The 22,254-nt window shown below is 40.2% G+C and overlaps 2 protein-coding genes across 2 annotated transcripts in view; both read right to left on the bottom strand.

Annotated features, from left to right (window-relative positions):
• efnb3b (ephrin-B3b) overlaps nucleotides 1-5,731 on the bottom strand; it is a 104,535-nt gene extending 98,804 nt beyond the window's left edge. Inside the window, exon 1 of the mRNA XM_079810462.1 lies at nucleotides 4,692-5,731. Within this exon, the coding sequence (XP_079666588.1) occupies nucleotides 4,692-4,840 (149 nt within the window). The 5' untranslated portion in view covers nucleotides 4,841-5,731. The remainder of the gene's footprint in view (nucleotides 1-4,691) is intronic.
• A 4,308-nt stretch (nucleotides 5,732-10,039) lies between these two features.
• On the bottom strand, nucleotides 10,040-21,665 carry LOC307142434 (uncharacterized protein). The gene is made up of 6 exons (XM_079843306.1): nucleotides 21,389-21,665; nucleotides 18,104-18,282; nucleotides 17,244-17,489; nucleotides 14,143-14,270; nucleotides 13,802-13,871; nucleotides 10,040-10,789 (listed from the first exon to the last, which is right to left on the bottom strand). Exons 1-6 carry the CDS (start codon nucleotides 21,468-21,470, stop codon nucleotides 10,643-10,645), a joined length of 852 nt encoding a protein of 283 aa, XP_079699432.1. The 5' UTR covers nucleotides 21,471-21,665; the 3' UTR covers nucleotides 10,040-10,642.
• Between the last annotated feature and the right edge of the window lie 589 nt (nucleotides 21,666-22,254).

The raw sequence follows: 22,254 nt of genomic DNA, 5'->3' as shown, positions 1-22,254 counted from the left end.
TTTTTTTTTTTTTTTTTTTCAGTGTCATATACAGGCACTAAAAATCCGAATCTCTCTTCCGTCCTTCTTCTAGACCCCGGTGACTCTGCACACACAGTCGAGCATTTAAAGTCCCGGAATAAAACCAAACTTCCCTTGACCGAAAGAGGTGAATCCAATCAGGAAGATTAAACGGATCAACTCAATTTAGCAAATTAACACGGATTCAAACCTCTAATCCATAAGCAAGCATGTCAAAAAAAGTTTCTGTTTGTTTTTACACTTACTTTGCCGAAGCGAATTACAAATGAGGACTTTCTGAACACAACCATGTCAGTGACCTATTGAGATCGTGTCTGCTAATCTCCTCATCCAGCGACCTCCCTTCCCGAAATACGCCTCGTCTTAAGCCTGAGATCGGGTTCACAAGCGCCCTTATCCGAGCCCAATTAGCCTGCGATAAATTAATTATTAAACATATTTCTTAGAGAGCGAGCGCTGATACAAACGGCCCATCACACACACACACACACACACACAGACCCTGTGACATTTATGATAACACACAAATCCTTACAGTTACCCACAATCGCTCGTCTGAATTCATTATCGGAAAACCCCCCACAGGTCTGAGCAGGATCTGAATCTCTCAAACGCAATTAGTGATTTATACAACACAGAACCCAACTGAACCGCAAGTAACCGTTTGGGATCCAATAACCCAACCGCCGTCTTAACATGGCCAATTGTAAGAATTACCCGGCCGGCCCTAACTGACCGCCCCAGAACATCAGTCAGAGATGTGTGTTTGCTCATCCAGAGAGAGCCGGGTACCAAGGACACACAAACACACTTTGTCTTTCTTGTGTGTAAACAATGTATCAGGGGGCGTGAATGTCAGAAGGTGAAGGACGCTTCCAAGACAAGCTGGCTCACTGAGAAACACCATTAGTCTTTACTAAAAAAAAAAAAAAAAAAGCACAGAAACCCTTTTTCATCTACTCACACTTAATTAAATATACATACCGAAATTAGATTAAAGTGTCCATGAACAAACACAATTTTTGCTTTATGGATTTTTCCCCCCAAGCAGACAATTTCAAGGTGATCTTTCTGCTGGACTTGCATTTTCTCAAGCCTAACTCAAACTGACATTCATGGCTTAGAAGATATTGATTTCTGTACATTTAAGGATGCGCCCCGCTGTTCCTCCCTCGTCTCTCGATCCTTCTTCCCTCCCATCCCTTCTCAACTCCTTCTTCGCTCCTCTGAAGGCTACACATGTTTCTAATTTGGCATGGGGTGGAGAGTGGCAGCGCCATCGTGAGAGGGCGAGACAGTGACGGAGAGAGTGATGGGATATAGATAGGTGAATAAAACATCCTACAAGTGCAGGCCCACATCTTCAAAGCACAGAGGTTCACTGATCCCTATTAAATATACAGCACTGCCAAAAATGTAACCTTCGTACTGCTACTTTTAGTGCGAGACTCCTGTAGCCTGGAGCAAAACCACACGGTGCAGATTTCTTGTGAGCAGAGAAATTCATACTGCGGTGTATTTTTGAAGCAAACATGAGCACGACGTTGTGTTTGTAAAGACCCATGTTCCGTTGCAGTGTTCATCGTACCGCGTAACACAATAAGAGAGCGACTAATACAAATAAACAAGACCATAACTTAACTCGTTCTCTGCCAATGACAAATTTCTATACAGTTATACGGTTGGGGGGCGCTATTACGCATTTCCTGAAAGAGAACCGAATCTCCTGATCAAAACACAGACAAAGAAGAAGCAGAAACGAGCGATCTCATATGTAAGCAGAAGCATATGAAAAATAGTGCGATCATCAACAATACACAGCATACAAATCAAAACTGCCTAATGTTACTGAATGAAATGTCGACCCAGGACCATAGACTGTAAAAAAATATGGACGTGGTGTCCGTGCCGTCACCCATAAGATTCTGAAGAGCAGTTTTGAAGCGTAAAGTAGAGTCGAGCTGGCCGTTGCCATCTTGGCAGCGCATCATCGCGCTTCATTCCCGGATAATAGAAAATGGGCAAAGAGGCGGGATGTGGGCGGAGCTGAGGTGACGTGATGACTAACAGACAGCAGACAAACCGCAATCCACCTGTCACTCAAAGTGGCCACGCCCCTTAATTATGCAGAACTTTAAGGCTTTATATAATGTAAACAAATGAGTTATAAAATAATTTACCCCCCTCACAGTTGTCATGAAGGGCAAAATTAGATATATAGACCAAAACCACAATTGGTACCAGGCTGTAAACATGTTTTTTTCTGCTGTAAAGTTGGGCATTTTAACATGGGGCTCAATGAGATTCTGCTCCTTCTGGAGCCCTAGTGGTCAGTCGATGAATTGCAGTTGAAGTCACTTTCGTATTGGCTTCAAGAGAAACTGCGGGAGGTTTCCGCTTGCCCAGGACGGGCTGTAGGACTGTGCAAGCATTAGGGGTGTTGATGGACTCGATCTACTCCATCTATGTTTTGATCATCGTTCTGAATCTGATCCAGACGTAGTCTTTGACAAAAACGTGATTTCGCTTTTTTATGAAACGTACACATATTCAAGTGATAGCAGAGGCTCTGTTCTTTATTGCATGTTCAGATATTCATACAACAAAATATTCTGGCGTGGAAAGAGTTAATATGTAATTTACAGTGCGTAACTCTTTCCCCATCTGCGTTTTTTCATGTCCCCCAGAAGATTTGGTTGTATATCTGAGCATGCAACATGTCAAAAAAAAAAAAGCCTCTACTTAAAAAAAAAAAAAAAAAAACTGTTTTATTCTAGCTTCATGCATCCTTTTTTTATTTTATAAACACTTCAACTTCATCAATGGCAGAGAAGCATTGTCACATAAAATGACGGAAATGTCCATCAATGGCAGGGAAAGAGTTAATATGTGGACAGATTGTCCAGGAAGATTAATTTGCCGATATTTGGCTAATTTGAGATTTACGACAGGAGCCCCTGCTTCATTTGCCAATTCAATGCAAAGTAATTTCTGAATTCATTTTTCCATTGTAACTAAGCCAGTAAGCCAATAAAAGTGTTTGTGCCACGTCAACATTTTATGTAGGCTATTTGCTTTCATTAAAATTGCATTAGGGCCTACATATTTATCGGCATAGCAGAAAAGTAAGTAAAAAAGCAGTAATTGCTATAGCCATCAAATATGAATTGTGAGATTCCACAGCAAATAAAGACGTGAGCCCATGTTGATCGTTTTAAATCGATTTCAAGTCATTGAACGGGTTAAAAACGATTATCGGAGGCGCCGCGTCTCTCACTTCCAGGTAAAGGTCAAGCAGACAGCGCGCGGTCACGGTCAAGCCCCCCACCTGCGTGCGCGCACCCGCTTCAAATTAGGTCCCACAAACCCCTGCTAGATTAACACAAGCAGCGCCGACAAGAACCCTCATTAAGAGCGTCTGCCAGCGGCCACTGGGACAGAATAAACCCCCTCCATCCCCCCCAGAAGCATCTGTTGAAGCGCAGAGCCCGGTATATGCGCCACATGGACACATTAAAAACCTATTCGTCTTTCAAGAGCTCGTGGCACCACTAATAGCCCCTCATAACCCACATACCGATTTAGACCGGGCACACAAGTGCTCCCACGACGCCGGGTGTCCATTTAAACAAGCCCAGTAATGACAGAAGGGCGAAAGAAAGGGAAAAAGAGCAGGGTCTGCTCAGCCATAAATCGTCGTTTATGTGCCGGACACGCCGTTTGCATTGGGTTCTTTGACTCCCCACTAAATGAATTCACAGTTGCTGGGTTGCAGAAACCTCCCCCTTATTTACCGATATCTACTACGAGAAATCTAGCCGTAAATTGCCCGCTAGTCCTTCCTGCGGCATGCATGGGAGATCGTGGCACCTCCGTGACCGGAGTAATAAATTGTGCGGTGTGAAATGGGTCTGATTGACCATCCAAAGTTAACACTCGCGTGTCAAACTTCTCGCTTCAGGTGTCTCCACGCTAACTAGTCCAGTGGAAGGTGTCGACTAAGAGCGAAAACTTACACCTCCTTTTGTTTTAGCTACTGTCATGAGTGCTTTGTCTTCTACACGGTTCAACCAGTTTAAAGTTGGAGAGTTCACAACTATAAACAAACGCGCAGAGGCTTTTTTGGTTCCATGTAAACATTTTACATGGCTGGGTGTCACGAAAACGTAAAGTTTAGCAAAACATATTTTGTTTAACATAATGACAGGAGAGAAGTTGGTGGCTAAAAATAGTCCCGAGGATGTCTGCGCGTTCACACAAGTTCAGCAAGAACATTTTCACAAAGGTTACATTGTTTACGCGGCATTAAGACGGAAAAATGCTCGGTGTTGAGCAACTAAAATTCATGCCAATCGAACTGGAGCGTGTCTGAAGGAGAGGCAGTGTCAATAAACAGCGGCGGCTACTGTCGTAAAATCCCTCAACACACACACACCGTCAATGAAATGTGGCATTTATTAGTCTGGCGACATTGATGCTCGTAACTTCTGCAGACTCGTGATTATCCACTAAGGGGCTTGTCGGCGTAATAGCGCTTAAAAGCTTTCTTTCCCCCTCTTTTAAAGTCGCCCTTCAACGGTTTGTGCGAAAACACGAGGCGCAAACGCAAAGCCCTTCTTAAATAAACGGGAATGAACGCCGTGCCCAATGCCTTTAGTTGCGGCTCTTACCTTTTGTTCAAGGAATTCCAGTAGATGGGATCCATGTTGGTCGCCGTGATCCCGAGTAAATCCACTAAGAATATCAGCAGAATTCCCAATCCATTTTCACAGCCCCGACTCGCCATTTGAATTCCCGAATTCCTTCTATTTACTCCCATCAAAGCCGTTGCGGGATACTCTCCCAGAGGATGGAGATCTCTGGACTTCGGAACAAAGCGTTCAGGTGAATCCGTCAGTGTGATTCAGGAACAACGTGTTTTGGGAGCATGCATGGATATCTGGAGATTAGATTAAACAAATGTGCAGTCTGTGTGGATTTAAACAGAGAATCCCCCCCACACACACACACACAAAAACACGTCTTTAGGGAAAAGTAGCTCGTGGACAAAACTCCGCCGCGCGATTGAATCCCCTCAGCCGTTTGGTTGCTGCTTTTCCTTGCAAAGAGTTTACTTTTCCAAAAAATTCCTGATGCTTGTTTTTTCCCCCAAGGCGTTTAGGCTGGACCTATCTTTCCCATTCCCTTTTCACTCGCACTTCATTCTGTTTTTCCCACGAATTAGGACGGGAATGTGATGGTGGATGGATGATGGTTTGGAATGAGCCTTTCCTCGCCTCTTCAGAAGAACATGTTGATGCTGGACAGATCTCGCTGCTTCTCTTCCTCACCTCTAGTTCTCCTACTGGATTTTCCTGCTTGCCTCTGAGATTCCAGTAATTCCGCATGCACAAATGAAATGTTGCATTCCAGGTGATTAACGAAGGAAAAAAACTAATTAATGCAAATTAAAAGCAAGCATGAACACAAATTTACAAATGTGTCGACACTGACAAAATTATTGCCAGATTTTTCCAGGGTGCAAAAATATTGCAATCCTTGTTCATGGGTTTCGGTTGCAGGGCATTTGAGAATGTGCTCGGATGTGGCAAGTCATTAGATAGTTCATTTCTCGTCTGTCCTGCTTGGATTCTCTCGGTGTGTCTCTCTCACTGGCTGCAAATCCGACTAGTGAGACTTGTTCCTAACGCTCGGCGCACACTGACAGACTGAGTTGTTTGAGAAAGAGAGAGAGAGCGCGCGCACGCGAGAGAGAGAGGGGCAGTATGGCAAGCCGTTTTGACTTTTATTCATTCCCAGGATATGAATTCTTGATACAGGGTTTCTGCAGGTTTCATCGAGTCAAATTGAAGACTTTTTGAGACCTTTTTAAGACCAATATGAATTAAATTTAAGACCTATAAAAGGAAATTAAGTAAATGAATTGATTCAAATTGAACATATCAATAAACTTGTATCAACCTGCACTTCCTCATAGCTCAATCCCACCAGAATTTTGTGACTTTTTTTGTGATTTGAGATCAAAATTACTGCATTTGTGGAGGTATTTTTTTTTCATAATTAGGATACCTAGATGCTAGATAATAATAATAATTTATTACATTTTATATATCGCTTTTCTAGGCACTCACTCAAAGCGCTTTTACATAGAAGAGGGGAATCTCCTCAACCACCACCGATGTGCAGCATCCACCTGGATGATGCGACGGCAGCCATATTGCGCCAGTACGCCCACCACACACCAGCTGATTGGTGGAGAGGAGACTGAGGGATGATACCAATCGTATATATGGGGATGATTAGGAGGCCATGATGAACAGGGGCCAGTGGGCAAATTTTGGCCAGGATGCCGGGGTTACACCCCTACTCTTTATCGAAGGACATCCTGGGATTTTTAATGACCACAGAGAGTCAGGACCTCGGTTTAACGTCTAATCCGAAGGACGGTGCTTGTTACAGTATAGTGTCCCCATCACTATACTGGAGCGTTAGGACTCACACAGACCACAGGGTGAGCCCCCCTTGCTGGCCTCACTAACACCTCTACCAGCAGCAACCTAGTTTTCCCAGTTTGGTCTCCCATCCAGGTACTGACCAGGCCCAGCCCTGCTTAGCTTCAGTGGGAAACCAGTCTTGGGCTGCAGGGTGATATGGCTGCTGTCAAGATGCACAATAGTCACATGACAATACAACAAACGAAGCACATAAATCTTGTTTATTTTGGTTACGAATAATGCAGGATCTCAAAAGAATGCATGTTGATTTTTCGTTGCATTTAGTAAATCGCAGAAACAAACTGGAGGACTATTAGCTGAAGAATAAACTCCGTTTTATGTGTCTGTGGTACAATCTGAAAGAGACTCCAATAACACGAAAGCTGATTGGCTGCAATATAAGATGCATGTTGGTCTCATTTGTAGTCGTAATACAGCAAATTATATTTGGACTAGCGAAAGAAAGAACATGGAGAGGAAAAAAAAAAAAAAAAAAAAAAATATATATATATATATATATATATATATATATATACATTCTAAAGTGCTACTGGAGCATTTCAATGAGCATTAGAGGTAGTGTTACATGGACTTAGGAAAATTAAGACCTGTTTAAAATTAATTAAGACCTAGAACAGAATACTTCAAGGCCTAAAATTTTGATTTTGAAATTCTAGACTTTTTAAGACCCCGCGGGAACCCTGTGATATCAACTATTCAGTTAAAATCACTAGTTAAAATGCTAATTCCTGATATCAGGAATTACATTTCAACTAGTAAACATGTTCATCTTTGGTATCGGCAATGACGTCATCACTCGCAGAAATACAAATTCTTGATATCAATAATTAAATTTCAGCTATAGTAAAAACTACAATTCTTGATATCTGTAATTGTATTTTCACTAGGTAAATGTCACCATAGGCTGCCATTCAAATTCATTTATCAAGAATTGATTTCTTACTAGTTGAAATTCCAATTTCACATATCTTAGTAAAAAATCATCACTACTTTGTTACTAGTAAAAAATATAAATTCCTGATATCAAGATCTCAAATTGTCACTAGTTGAAATGTTAATTGAGCCCCGGCCCCTTTAATTGTGAAAGTGCCCTATAAAAAATTATGATTTTTACTAATTGCATTTCTGATATGTGTACTTCAACTATTAAGAAATCAATTCTTGATATCAGCAATTTAATTCTATGTCTAGTCAGTCTATGGTGACATTTAACTAGTGAACATACAATTACAGATATCAAGAATTATAGTTTTTACTTTGAAATGTAATTATTGATATCAAGAATTCCCATTTCTGTGAGTGCCGACGACGACGTCATTGTCGATATCAAGAATTAACATGTTTACTAGTTGAAATGTAATTATCGATATCAAGAATTCCCATTTCTGCGAGTTACGACAACGGCGTCATTGTCGATATCAAGAATTAACATGTTTACTAGTTCCTGATATCAAAAATTTTAATTTTAACTAGTGAAAATGGAATTGTCGATATCAAGAATTCATATCCTGGGAATGAATAAAAGTGAAAACGGCTTGCCATAGCGGCAGAGGGAGGGGGGAAGGGGAGGTGTGCGCGCTCGAATAAGAAAAATCCCATCTTCCGGCTGGAGTGCGCGCTAACGGAGCGGATTTTTCTTTGGGGGATTTGTTTTTTCCGCATGTGGAGGTGCTAGCTATTAAATCACGTCAGTCACAAACACATCCACATACCATGCAGACATATTTCCCAATGCTCACGTCAAGGATTCTCTATACCCATAAATAAATAATCATAGTCTCTGAACACGTACATTTTGTGACTGCTTCTTTTCCGTTTGATATGATGGTCGTGAATCACCCGATCCCACCGATCGACGCTGTGCATTCAGAAGCGACGGCTTACGGAGCCGCAGCGCCCCCGGTGCATTCGCTGCTGGTAACGGTGCATGTAATAACATTTCATGCTGGTGGTAACGACACTAATGACAAGCTTAGTAAGATATGCAGTCGATAAAGAGCTTGTCTCTACCGTCCAATTGAAACTGGAATGATTTTCAGCGTTCAGCATATGTGAAAAAAGCGGCAATTAACTGTGTTTGTATGCCTGTCTATTACATCTGAAAACAACAATTAAGAAGTGTACTATGAACTAAGCGCTGCTGATGGGACCCAAGGCGTTTGAACGGAGGACTAAAGCCTTGCCGACACTGACACCCAGTGGTCAAGCAATGATACTACAACCCACTCGCCCTCCTTTAGACCCGGGGTTTTCAAACTTATGATGGCAAGGACCCCAAAATATGAGACTTCCTATGCAAAAGTCTGACGTTTTTCTGTAAAATAAGCATTTTTGTCAGGCTCCTATGTATAGGTTTCTACCCAAGTACCGGTACTTCTGAATGGGCTGAGGCTGGGATTTAGTGGGGTTGTAGTGAAATCATTTTATGAACGTATACTATATGCAGAGAGCAATTCACTCAGTATCGTTATCTCATTTTTGACCGAAGTGGCTTTTAGAGGCTTTTGCATCTGAATTCTTCATATGATGAACCTTTTATGAGGGACCCCCTTCCTAAAATCCTTCTATATATTTGTATGTATGAAAAACATTTAAACTGTTAGATAAATAGTAAGTGTGACATTATAAATACAACATATTGGTTCCAAACTTGAATTGGCTATACTTACTGTTGGATGTATAAACCTGAAGAAGAACATTTTCAATTTAAAAATGATTTGTACAAGCAACTTTCACAATAAATGTAAGCAGCTCACATACTGCGTTAAGAATACCGCCTTACAACCCCAGGAAGCAAGATAAAGGGGACTTTAGTGGGGGAAAAAAAACTAGAAAGGAGAGAAACATTTAGAAATGAAACAGTTAGAATGTTCGGTAGACTTTATCCATTTTTGCTTTGTCTTTGTATCCTCTAAAAAATTTCTGGGGATCGCTTAGAACCTTCTGGAGGACGGGAAAACCCCTGCTTTAGACAGCCACATCTATTTTATGTAATATTAATACAACAATTAAAAACGTAATAAACAATTAATACATTCATGTCACATTAATTTGATAATTTAGTGCCATTCCATTTCATCAAAAGACTTTAAATGGCACTAAAAATGACACTGTTAAAAACGTCAAGTAAACAAGAAACATTGTTTCAGGTTTTCTTGGCGTATAGCAAAAGTTAGCAAGAGCAACAATATGTTTTATATTGTTTTTTCCCCCCAGTAATATTTGTCATTATTGAATGTAGCTTTATAATAAGAGGATAAAAGGCAAACATAAATGTTTTTCATACAACAATTGCGAGTGTAAATGTGATGTCTAGTATACTGGACATTTGGATTCGCTGAGTAACATTAGACACATTTGTATGTTAATGTAGGCCTCATTAAAACAGGACGAACAATAACAATGTAAGCTGCTTCAGGAAATTATTACATATTTAATATGTTGTTCATTAGTAGTGTCAATCACGCTATGATGTTAAAAAAAGACTAATTAGGGTATTAGATATGCATAATTATTTAATAATATTTGATCCGATAAACCTGTTAGTTCAACAGAGAATGTGCTGTACTCCATTTTATCATGCAATTGCAAAAAATATATACATTATTATGATTATTGTTTTACACTTTTTTTATATACCGGAAATGACAGGATTTTTGTTCCCATTTAATATGCAATAGTTAACGACTAACTTGGGACCAAGGAGGGTAAATGTATAAAGGATTTCATAATTTCTTTAAAGAAATTCACCCAAAAATGAAAATTCTGTCATCACCCTAAAGTTTTTCCAAACCTGTATGAGTTTCTTTCTTCTGTTCAAATAAAAATAAGATGGACTAAAGAATGCTGGTAACCAAACAGTTGACGGTAGCCATTTACTTCCATAGTATTTTCCTACTATTTTCTTCAAAATATCTTCTTTTGTATTCAACAGAAGAAATAAACTCATACAGGTTTGGAGCTACACTTAAAACTGTGGTGCATCAAATACATCTTCAAAGTACAAATATTGCTACCGTTTCTAGAAAACGATGGTTTTAGACAAAGTACAGCGTGTCACGCTGCATATCCTGACACCGTGGTGTGTGTGTGTGAGAACACTGCCATCACAGTTGAGGGGTGATCTCATCCGTCTGTGTCGCAGTGTCCATGAGCCCTGGCTCTCTCCCCAGTCTGCGGAGTTTTAAGAGGTAATCAGAGTGCAGGGAGGAGTCAGTCAGGTCCACAAACCGCCTGTAGCTGGCCTGCACCTTCTGAAAGAGAAACGGAAGCACATGAACATACTGATTCAATTTCAGTCCGACAGATGCAGTTCATTAGACAGGTGGATTCATCGTAATGACCAAAGATGGAAACGTCCTCAAGCAAAAGGTCAAATGTCAACACTGTTGTCTATTAAGACAGGGAGGGGAGGAACCAGGCCAGATTCCAGAATCAAATCTCTGAGGGTGCTTCTGAAATGAGTGAGGGCGCTCTAGTAAAGTGCAGATGTAATGTGTAAGCAACCGCTCCACCATTTCAAGAATAGCAATGTGCATTGAGACATTAAAGATTATATACAAGTCATTACGTTTATAAATCATAGGAATAGTAATAGTAAAATAATTTCAGAAGTAAAAAGTAAGTTCCATTCACAAATCCTCTCCCATGGCCTCATGGGATAGTAAAGTGTCCATCGTATGCACACTTCAGAATGTCGCCGGAAGGCATCCGGTGGCTTTCCGCCTACGGATACTACTATGGCTGCATCCGAGATAGCACACGTCCCTACTATATAGTAGGTGAAAAACAGTATGTAATAAAAGAAGTGTGTCCAAATTCATAATACTCATCAAAGAGTAGACAAAAAGCACCCGATGACATTCTTCTTCCAGTGAGATTTTGAAGTGTGCATATGATGGACGCTTTACTATCCCATGAGGCCACGGGAGAGGATTTGTGAAGTGATGCAACTGATACTGGTAGGTCACATGATAATGACAGCATGGCGAATGTAGTACGTCCACATTACATTCATACTATTTTTTGGGGTAGTAAGTGTTGGGGGTCAAGTTCCTACTCACGAGAGTATTCGATTTCGGACGAAGCCTATGAATTTGGAGATGCTATTTTGGTGTGCTGTTTTTCGCATTCTATATAGTAGGGAAGTGTTCACTTTCAGATGCACAAAGAAAGTGTGCTCCCTTTATAATCACTAAAATGCTGTCACTCATCTCAGTTCTTCACTATAATCAATGAAGCTTAGTTAGTCTCTGACTTACATCATGTCTACACGTTAATGAGAGGATTTGCGAACATGCAGAACTCAGCAGTGAACAATAATACCACAGCATTTTGACCGATGAGTGGATTCTGACTGAACACTCCTGATTGGCCACTGCATTCAAGAGCTCAACAAACAGGTCTGTGATTGGCTATATTTCTCACCTCAGGAAAAACACATTGTAAATAGAAACATTTGACGTTCTTCACAGCGCAATCACAAATATGAATTCAGACTTTTCTCCTCAGAAATCGTGTTATAAAAACGCAATTGTGAGTTTACATCTCGCAATGCTGACTTTTCCCTCCTCAAAAATGTGTTGTTTAAATCTTGAAAGTTTGACATTTTCAGATAATTTTACATCTCGCAATTCAGTTTTCTGTTTCGGTCGTGGAATTTGTAAAAAAATGTAAAAGCTAATTGTGCATTTTTCTCTCATAATTCTGATTTGCTTTGAGTTTATGTCACAACTCTAAGAAAACATCTCACAATTGTAAGAAAAAAGTCAGAATTGTGAGATCAAGAAATTGCTATTTTGTAAATCTTTTTTATTTTTATTCCGTGGTGGAAACAAGCATCCATACTCATGCTGCGTTCACACCGAACGCGAATTGAGTGTCAAATTTGCTTCTATCGCGTCTAGGTGGACGCTTGAACATTTTGAATCCACTCGCGCGTCCAATTCGTATAAAGCGTGCATTTGAAGCGAATAGACGTGTGTTCGAGGCGAGGGGCAAGTGCTAGGCGGTTGTATGTCTGCAAGATGGCTGATGTTGATCAAGCATTCATCGAGAGAGTCACCAGAACAGCGGCGTAGGGTTCATCGTTGCCGTACAGTTTGGTGAGTTCCACCACTTGCTCCAGGAGCTGCGCCTGGATGACGGCCGCTTCCAGCGGTATTTCCGCCTGTCCCGCGTCCAGTTTGATTACCTGTTGTCCAACATCGGAGCGAGGATCACCCTCCAGGATAACAACTACAGCAGCAAGCAGGCTCCTGATTGGTTAACACGGCGCCAAAGTTCAGATTTTTCAACTCAGGCATCAGACACGAATTCACTTCAAACTCTAGAATGCACAAAAAGCAACAAATAAAATCACTCGTGCAAGACACTCAATTCGCCTCATTCGCGCGTCCAGTTTTTGCGAACGAGGCGAATCGAGTGTCTTGCGCGAGTGTTTTTATTTGTTGTTAAATCGCGTCCATTGCCCGCTAAACGTGTCTCTCGTGCCGCAGGACCTCCAGATGCGAGTCAACGCGTCTCTACATTAACTTAAAATGGAAATCACTCGCTCCAGACGCTCCATTCACGTTCGGTGTTAACGCAGCATAATGCACAGACTCACGGGGGGGGGGGGGGGGGGGGTTAAACTAAACTTAACTCTTTCCCCGCCAGCATTTTTTAATAAGTCACCAGTCAGCGTTTTTGATAATTTTCAGAAAACTTCCATGGCCTCCCAGAATATTTTGTAGTATAAATATCTGAACATGTAATATATCAAACATTCTTTTTTTATCAACACTTGTCATAAAAAGGCAACATTTTGATCACTAAGTCCGGATCGGATTCAGGATGATGATCAAAACATAGATGGAGTAGATGGAGTCCATCAACACCCCCAAAGCTTCACAGTCCTATAGCTCGTCCTGGGTCGACATTTAATTCAGTAACATTAGGCAGTTTTGCTTTACATGCTGTTTAATGTTTGATGATCGTGTTATTTTCTATGTGCAATGCTTCTATCGCTTGTTTCTGCTTCTTCTTCGGCTGTGTTTTGTGTAATAGCGCACCCAACCGAACAGTGAAAACATGGATTGCTGGAAAAATTCCGTCACTGGTGGGGAAAGAGTTAATAAGAACCAAACATCAGAGGACGTTCTGGCTCGGAAAGAGAGTTGTGTTATTCCGTCATTTTGTTGCAGGGTGTTAAAGACGCCGGATTTGAGCAGGTCCCGTTTTAGAGCTGTTCATTTATTCATGATGACCTCATTACAGGGGCTGACCTTAAACTCAGCTTCATACTGAATGCGCTCCCTGCAGGCCTGCTCCAGACTTTCTTGCAGCTGCTGTAGCCTGGAACACATACGCACGGTCATGCACGACTTCAAACCATTATTAAAAGGAAAAAACAGAAATAAACAGAGTGCTGGAGAGGCAGAGTTGATGACGACAGAAACAAAATCTATATATTCCAGGATTCCCGTAGAAAAGAGAGAAGACAGGAAGATACAAGGAGAGAAATTGATGAAATCTACAAAAGCTGAGAAGGAGAAAGAGAATAGCTGAGATGCATCACAACAGGAATCTGGGCTGAGCATGAGGAGAGTTTCATGTGTGTTTTTGCCTGTTTTGTAGCTCAGATATCTCTTCTTCGTATCTGCCCTGTAGGACCCGTTTTTCTCTTTCTGCCTTCATGTCACACTCCTCCCGAACACTTCTCTCGACGTCCTGCACACACCTCCTTACACACTCCTGACAGACAATGAAGGCAATGAGCAGAATAACGCACGCATCTCTGAAATACTTGATTCTAATTGGTCAGATTTTAAACTGGACAAATTTGGCTTATTTAACTATTTACAGTTCATATAGTAGCTAGCTACTAGCTATATCAAATCAGTAGTTAGTCAGTAAATCAATTGTTAATGGAAGAAAATTATTAAATTAAAGAACTTTAAAGAAAAGCACTTTTCATATTGATTTATCTGACTTGCCTAAAAGAAAACCCGATGCAAATTTTCCCTATGCACATAATTCCACCACTTACAGTGATGATATTTTGTTGTCTTGTCTGTAAGGGTTATGTTTCGTTTCATTGAATCTGATATCGCCCACTATACCCTCAAATAGGGAATTATTTGAGAGGATATCCCTTTGTACTGGCAACCATGTTATCGATTGCACTCATTCTATCCCTCATTAAATGTAGGCTACAGCCGATGTACACTCAACGACTCGTTTTCATTCACTTCTTCAAGTCAACTATATTAGTGGACTAGTGTTTGAGGGTTTAGGGGGCAATTTCGGATTCAGCCATTGTGTTTTAGTTTGGTTTTCCCTGTTCCTTGTTTGTTTCCATGGTTTCTCATAGAGTTACACACCTGTTCCCTGTTCTGTTGATTATCTTTCCTTGTGTATTTCATGCCGCGTTCCAGGCAACCCGTAACCCGTGTTTTTACAATCTTCTAACCGTGAAAGTGCACTGGAACGGCATTCAAACCCGTGACTTCCCACCCGTGAGCTCATACTAGATCAATGTACTCCCAGTAACGAGCTCCGATGTCACATAGCCCGCAAAACAACAATAGCAGCCCCTACGGATGCGGTGTTTATGAAACACATATACAAACAACGTAAAATAAAAGGTATAATAGCTTCTCTTGCCGTATGCGCCGTTTTTTCCTCCTCTGTTTCCCTCAAATAAGCAAGGAGCAACACCTTTGGCGATAGAAATTATTGTAAATGAGCGTAAGCCCTGTACGGTCCGCCATGCTTGGTTTACATCTAGCTACCACAATTCCTTGCTCTCAGGCAGGTTGGCGTGACTTTGCCTGGAATGCTACAATGTCGTGAGTCGTGGTTTGAAGTTGTAACTTACGGGCTCAAAAACCTGCCTGGAACGCAGCATAAGCCCTGGGTTTTCCTCAGTTCCTTGTCCTGTGTTTACATTATACGTTTATATATATTTTATACTATACTGTGTATACACTACCAAGTCAACTCAATTCAATAATGAGAGAAGATTTGCGCGCACACATCCGAAGCGCACACCTAGAAAGCCGCTTCTCAGACAGCACGCGAATGCTGAATTGAGCTCTCTTATAACGTCTTGCCCTTGAACAAACATATTCACACAAAATTTCATCAAAACATTTCGGCCTTAGCGAGTATCAGAGTATGTGAGCGGAGTGGAGCTCCAGGTTCACTAATATCAGAAACACTGCTCCGTCTTTGCTCCAAGGAAATTTGCGGCTAAAGTATTTAAGTAAGCTTTGAAATATCACAAAAGTTCGGTTTATAACATACATTAAATGAAAAAATAATAAATAAAAAATAGGAGATAGTTTCAATGTAGTTTATTGAGTTTATTGCAGTGCAAAAATAGTAAGTTTTCATCAGTTATTTTATCTACGGGTCACTACACTACAGATTTCTGCTCATTCAAAATCAGATACAGATAACTGTGAGCAGATAAGCACTGTAAGATTTGTTTGAATGGTTTGCATTAGAGAGAGCGATTGTGTGTGTGAATCAGTGCTACCTGTTTAAAATGAGCTTTCACCCGATCATATTCAGTATGTAGAAGTTACAAAAAAAACTCCTTGAACTATAACATCCCGCTCGTGTCCATCGCCGTCATCATAACCTTTACATTCTTTCTGTATCAAGCTAGTTAAATGTGTTTAACGTGCGAGTTCTGGCTAAAAATGCAATTATATTATGGGCCGTTGGCATGAAATGTACTCGTGATGGAGCGGTGGTGCAGCGTTCTCGGCTCCCACTCCACTCTGCTCACATACTCTGGTGAGTATTTTATGGTTTATGGCTTAAGAGAACCTAAACAGTTGGAGAAAATGTATGTGTAACAGTATATTGGATCTGTGCAGCTCTTAAAGTGATAGCCTAAACAATGTTTTACTGTTAGACTTACTTGAATAGCATGAAAAGCACTGTATATATTTTTTTTATTGTGTGTTTGTTCTATTGTATTTGTTTTTATTTGATTACTGGCAGTTTACTTGTCTTTAGCAATATTTAAAATATGAGTTAGGCTAGTAGTTTTTGGTGTCACAACCTTATTTATTAAGGTTATGGGTCACAAATACCTGGGCCATTAACTGGGCCTATTTTATTTATTTATTACTTTTTTGTGGTGGTGAAAAAATACTTTAGCCCTGTATAATATTGTTACAGGCTTCATCTTGTTGCTAAAATAATTGTTTTTTTAGGACTGTAATTAAAAAACTATTGGACAAAAAAACAAAAAACACAATTTGCTTAATGGAAGCTTAGGGGTAATATACAGCTAAAATTCAAAACTTATTTCAACTCGAATCAGTATTTCATGTCCACATATTTATTTGAATAGTATCTGCATTACCGCGCAAGCATGATAATGTAGTCAGCCGGACATTATTGCAAAATTAATCAATTGAAAAATTAATACATTGCCCATTCATTTTCTTTTATTTCCAGACCTTCTTTTTCTCATAAACTAAAAAACATTATAAAAACCCATTGGAAAACCTTGAGGGAGGGAACTTTATTGCTCCAAATAACGTAATACGCATGTTTTGACATGTTTACATACAAAACAAGGCATTATTTTGTGCTCTTATGAAGCTGGCCTCAAGGCAGATCACCACAATGTAGGTTTATCTGGTTTAATAATGTGGGAACCCAACATCCAATAATAAAGATAGACAAACACAGACACACACACACCTGAGTCTCTTCTCGTACGGTCTGTATTATTGTCTCTTTGGTCTCCTCTGCCTCTTTGTGCAGCTGTTCTTGCAGTTTCCTGCAGGCCTCCCCTACGGCCTGGACCTTCTCTTGCTCCATCTGAGCCCTCAGGCCTTCACAATGAGCTCTGAACTGGGCCTGCAGCTCGACCTGCAGCTCTCTCCTCATTTCAGCCTCCAGCCTGTCCCTCGCTCGCAGGGCTTCTCGAAACCGGGCCTGCAGACTCTGGGGAAGACGTGAAGGAGATGAAGAAGAGGGATAACAGCGAATGGGGAGGACAAAGAAGGATGAAGGACAGATGTTGAAGATGTTGTGGTGAGAGCGGAAAGTGGGAGATGGAGAGGTATAGAGAACACAAGGAGACAGAGGACGTAAGGGAGGGACAGAAAGAAAAGGATGAATGATCAGTGTTGGCAGGGCAACTGTACTGGGCTTTTGAAGAGGAGACTCGTCTCTGGGTTTGGCTGCTGCTTGCTTTCCCTGGAGAGCAATTACACAAGCAATTACACCCTATTACAAAAGCTCTTCTCATTTCTCTGACACAATGGCAAAGATTTGACTGCTACTGGCGTTGGAGTAAAAAACCGGATCATTCGTTAAATCTGACACTCGGATGCAGCGAGGATTACGCCGCTGCTGGACAAGGGAAAAGAAGTTGAATTAGAAGCTCTTTTTATCAGAAAGTTTTAATCAAGTCCAAAAAAAAATCTCTCTTGACTGCTCCCCTGGAGACTGAAAACTATGGCTTTCTGAATTCCAGGAGACACAGTGTTACAGTCTAATATGTCTGTATTAATTACTTTTTCGACATGGTTCACTTGAGGATTACAAATATTCACCTCCTCTTGGAGTCTAAGGGCAGCACGTTTCTCCTCTTCTGCCAACTGCTTGAATTCCTCCATGACGGGGGCGTCAGGCTGCTCCCGTCCAATAGCAGGTCGCAAGTTTGGAGCCAATTTTAGGTGGTTGTCTGTTCTCGTGTTAGGAGATGACCATGGACACAACTGTTCTCCTAGTTCTGAAAGAAGAAGTGGTTTTAGCATGAGAGTCAGTAGTTGTAACAGGTGGCAACTGATCACAAGCCTTACAAAATTACACATGGCTTTTAAATAATACAGGGAGTGCAGAATTATTAGGCACGTTGATTTTCTGATCATATTTTTTTTCCAGGCACATTTGACCAATTCCAAACCACAGTAATCCTAATAACTACTATTAATTTAGTATTTAATAATGTATAAGTGATATATAATTGTTCATGAAGGCTGGAAATGAAAAACACCTTATATTCAGGTGTGCAGAATTATTAGGCATGTTTTCTTTTACAGATAAATTGAGCCAAAAAATAGATTTAACTCAGACTGAAAAGTCAAAAAGTATTAAATGCCCATGAGAAGGATGCAATACTAATGCAATACTAGACATTGCAGTTAAGGCATGACCATTGGACAGTGAAATGCTCGTTGGGTCAGCAGGATCTGACAAAAACAGGTGGTGAAGAAAAGACACCTGTTAACTGCAAAAGAATTAAGAATTAAGGTGAAGAATTAAGGGTGAAACCATCAGGAACCCTTTAGTCTCCAGCGCCACCATTTTCCAGAGCTGCAACCTACCTGGAGTCTCCAGAAGTGCAAGGTGTCAGGATCTCAGAGACTTCAGTTAGGTAAAGAATCCTAAAAAATGACCCCCACTAAATAAGAATCACAAGCTGAAGTGTTGTAAAATACATGAAGAAGGTTTTTTTATAGGCTTTATGGACAGATAGGTTGAGAGTGACTCTTGAAGGACCAGCACCACATCCTCTAGTACCACTGTTTGAAGAATTCATCTTCCAGATTCTGGCAGTACGTTTTGGGAGTTCATTTTAGTCCATCCTGAAGTCCGTTTTGCAGAGATGGACTAAAAATGAACTCCCAAAACGTACTGCCAGATTCTGGAAGATGAATTCTTCAAACAGTGGTACTAGAGGATGTGGTGCTGGTCCTTCAAGAGTCACTCTCAACCTATCTGTCCATAAAGCCTATAAAAAAAACCTTCTTCATGTATTTTCATGAAAATCAACGTGCCTAATAATTCTGCACTCCCTGTATGTATTATAAACGGAAGATCTTATGCATGCTTCATAAAGGAAATGTCTCATGTGCCCATAGGAAAGAAAAAACATAAATGTTATCTTTAATATCTCACTCGTTTATCCTGGACACTGACAAGATTTAATGGAGAGCAAATGAAAACTTTGGGTTAAGTCTTTCCACATGTTCCTCCTGCGGAAAAAGAGACACGCGGCTCTTTCTAGAGTTTCAGAAGAGAAACATCTCAAACTGTGCTCTGATTTGCCAAAGTCTTTTTCCAAATATCTCTGATTAAATTCTTTCCAAGACTAAAGTATCTGAGAAATGTTGTCCACATTCATGTACAGTTCTATTCTTAATGTCAACAGTTGTTTGTTTTTTTGCGTCTACTTTTTATCCTGTGTCTAAACCGGACGCAACCGTTGTCGCTAGAAGCCGTCCACACTGGACGTGGCAAAGTAACCGTTGCAAATCCGTTTGTACACTGTAAACGCTCAAAATAATGAAGTGCTTTGAGTGGAGTAAACTTAAATAAATAAATAAAAAGTTAAATCAAATGAACTTTATGGATATTTACAACTTTTTTCTTTTGAGTTCACAAAACTGACACATTTGAAGTCATCTGAATTATTTAATTGTTTTGAGTTTTATTAACTTGTTTCTTTTAATTTAGACAAACTTCAATTTTACTGAAATTGGGCTGGGATTTCCATTTCCCAGCATGTGTTGCCACGGCAACATCACATCTAGTGTTAGACAGCATCAATTGATTATAATGGGTTCTATTAGCTTTTGTCATTTTGTCGCCCCTCGCATCTGGTGTATAGACACGGCGTGAGGAATATCAGGAGAAACATCTAATAATACACATAAAACATAACCAATGGATTAGCTAGGGATAGTTCACCCAAAAATGAAAATTCTGTTATAATGTACTCATCCTCATGTCGTTCCAAACCTATATGACTTACTTTCTTTTTTGTGATTTTAACGGTAAGACTGTAAAAATGCGACAGTAAAAACCTATTGGCTAACAGATATGTTCCCTTACTATTATGTATAGTGAATAAAAAATTTTGGTAGTGAAAAAGAATGTCATTGTATAATTTGACGTAAATTGTCATTCCCAAAATTCCCTGTGTGACACTTCATATTTTATGTATTTTCTTTGAAATAACTATGTATCTTCTTTGTTTTTTCTCATCAGTTATGCACATGAGGGTTTTATGTTAAATCTAATGATGTTCAATTAATTTTTATTGCTTATTAATGGATATTGCTATTACTTTAGGGTCGTGATGGGGTTTAGTGTTTGTGAATGACACTGCGCACCTTCTATATTAGTATTTACTTTCTGCTGCTTGTGATGAACAATGATTCATCATGTGACTTTCACATCACCAACTGTTTTGCTGGTTGTTAATGTTTTACAAAGGTAGATATTAGTATAGGTTGGTATATTATATTAACATTATATCAATTAATAAAATGCGTCTTTTTACTGTACATTTGGATTAAATCTGTAAAACCTAAAATGTTGCTATCGTATTATTTACAGTACATTTCTGGCAACCACAGCTGATAGTTTTTCCCATAAATTGCACTGGAAAGTAATAAATTATGAGTAAATTATGACAGAATTTAAATTTTTGGGTGAAATATACCCTTTGAGTTCTGAAAGAGCGACTTTTAAGCAAGGAGCCTATATATTTTTTTTTGTTTCTCTCAAAATACATATTCATTCTTTTTGTGCGTGAACTTCTGAATAATTTTTGACCTCTCTTCCTACATTTCTCTGCTCGCTGGTCAAAAGTCCAGTAGCAGACACTGCGGTAGTAAATGCCAGAGTCATTAGGCTGGACGTGTGGAGGTTGATGGCACTGATTGCGGTGTTTTTTTACTCTGGTTGTCTGAGGCAGAGAATGTTCTGTGCTGCCCTTCGGCATGAATTCAGATTACACTACTGGAGAGGAACCTACATGTGACCTGGTATGCACTAATGAAGGCTTGAAGAGAGAGTATGTTTGTGTGGCATTAAGGCTATACACTCACCCAGAATGTGTGTGTGGAGCACTCTCTGTGTGCTCAGAGTCGTCCTGTTCACCAGCTTCTCGAGAGACCTCGTGTCCCACATTTTGCCTCCACAAACACAGCACCTTGGTCCACAGAAGCACCAGAGATTGGTTCTTAAAAACTCTCTATTTCCTGCCCTCCACCACGTCTCATTCTCTTTCGGGATTTGTCTTTTCTCTCAGCCTTTGACTTGCTGATGGTCGCTTAGCAACATGGACAACAAAACAACAGACTGCGCTGCTTAGCATTCAAGAATGATTTGATCCAAGAGATTTCAGACAAGATGCCTGCCAGCGTGTGTGTATGTGTGTGCGTTTGATTGTGTGGAAGTGTTTTATGAGCAGCCTCCCACTGCGCTAGTCATTTGAGATGTTTTGCTTCAGGGTTCATGCTCATTTGTGGGTCACATTTTGTGCAATATAAAGAGCCTAAAATGGAATATAATGCTCAAAATGGATCCTCACAGATATTTTAAAGCCAAAAAAAAACACACTGGCAGATGTATCATCATAATAAATCAAATCCAAAAACTAAAACATACATTAAAAATGACATTTCAGTTTAAATTTTTACATTTTCTAAATACAATATGACTGGTGCTTGCTCATGCAAAAGTTTCTGCCATGATGCTAACTGTCCCAACATCAAATACCCACTGGGGTACCACAGGGCTCGGTACATGGACCGCTTTTATTCTGTAGAAGATACCAAACTAGTTACCTTATTTCATCCCTCTAACAACCAGGTATCCTCATGAATCACTGCATGTCTGACAAGCATTAATGCCTGGATGAAAGGCTCAATTTATCAAAAACCTCTGTTCATCCCAGTGAGGAAACAACTTT

The sequence above is a fragment of the Gobio gobio genome, assembly GCF_949357685.1.
Source record: "Gobio gobio genome assembly, chromosome: 2".
In the NCBI taxonomy this organism is placed as follows: domain Eukaryota; kingdom Metazoa; phylum Chordata; class Actinopteri; order Cypriniformes; family Gobionidae; genus Gobio; species Gobio gobio.
Note: the sequence above shows the minus strand (reverse complement) of the source record. Positions and strands in the feature narration are given on the sequence as shown.

Excerpts from the sequence above, each read along its gene's own strand:
- LOC307142434 (XM_079843306.1), bottom strand. The coding sequence starts at position 21,470 with ATGTGGGACACGAGGTCTCTCGAGAAGCTGGTGAACAGGACGACTCTG. Across the intron at positions 18,283-21,388 it reads GCTCCACACACACATTCTGG|AACTAGGAGAACAGTTGTGT; the intron begins GTGAGTGTATAG and ends TTCTTCTTTCAG. Across the intron at positions 17,490-18,103 it reads CCCTTAGACTCCAAGAGGAG|AGTCTGCAGGCCCGGTTTCG; the intron begins GTGAATATTTGT and ends CGTCTTCCCCAG.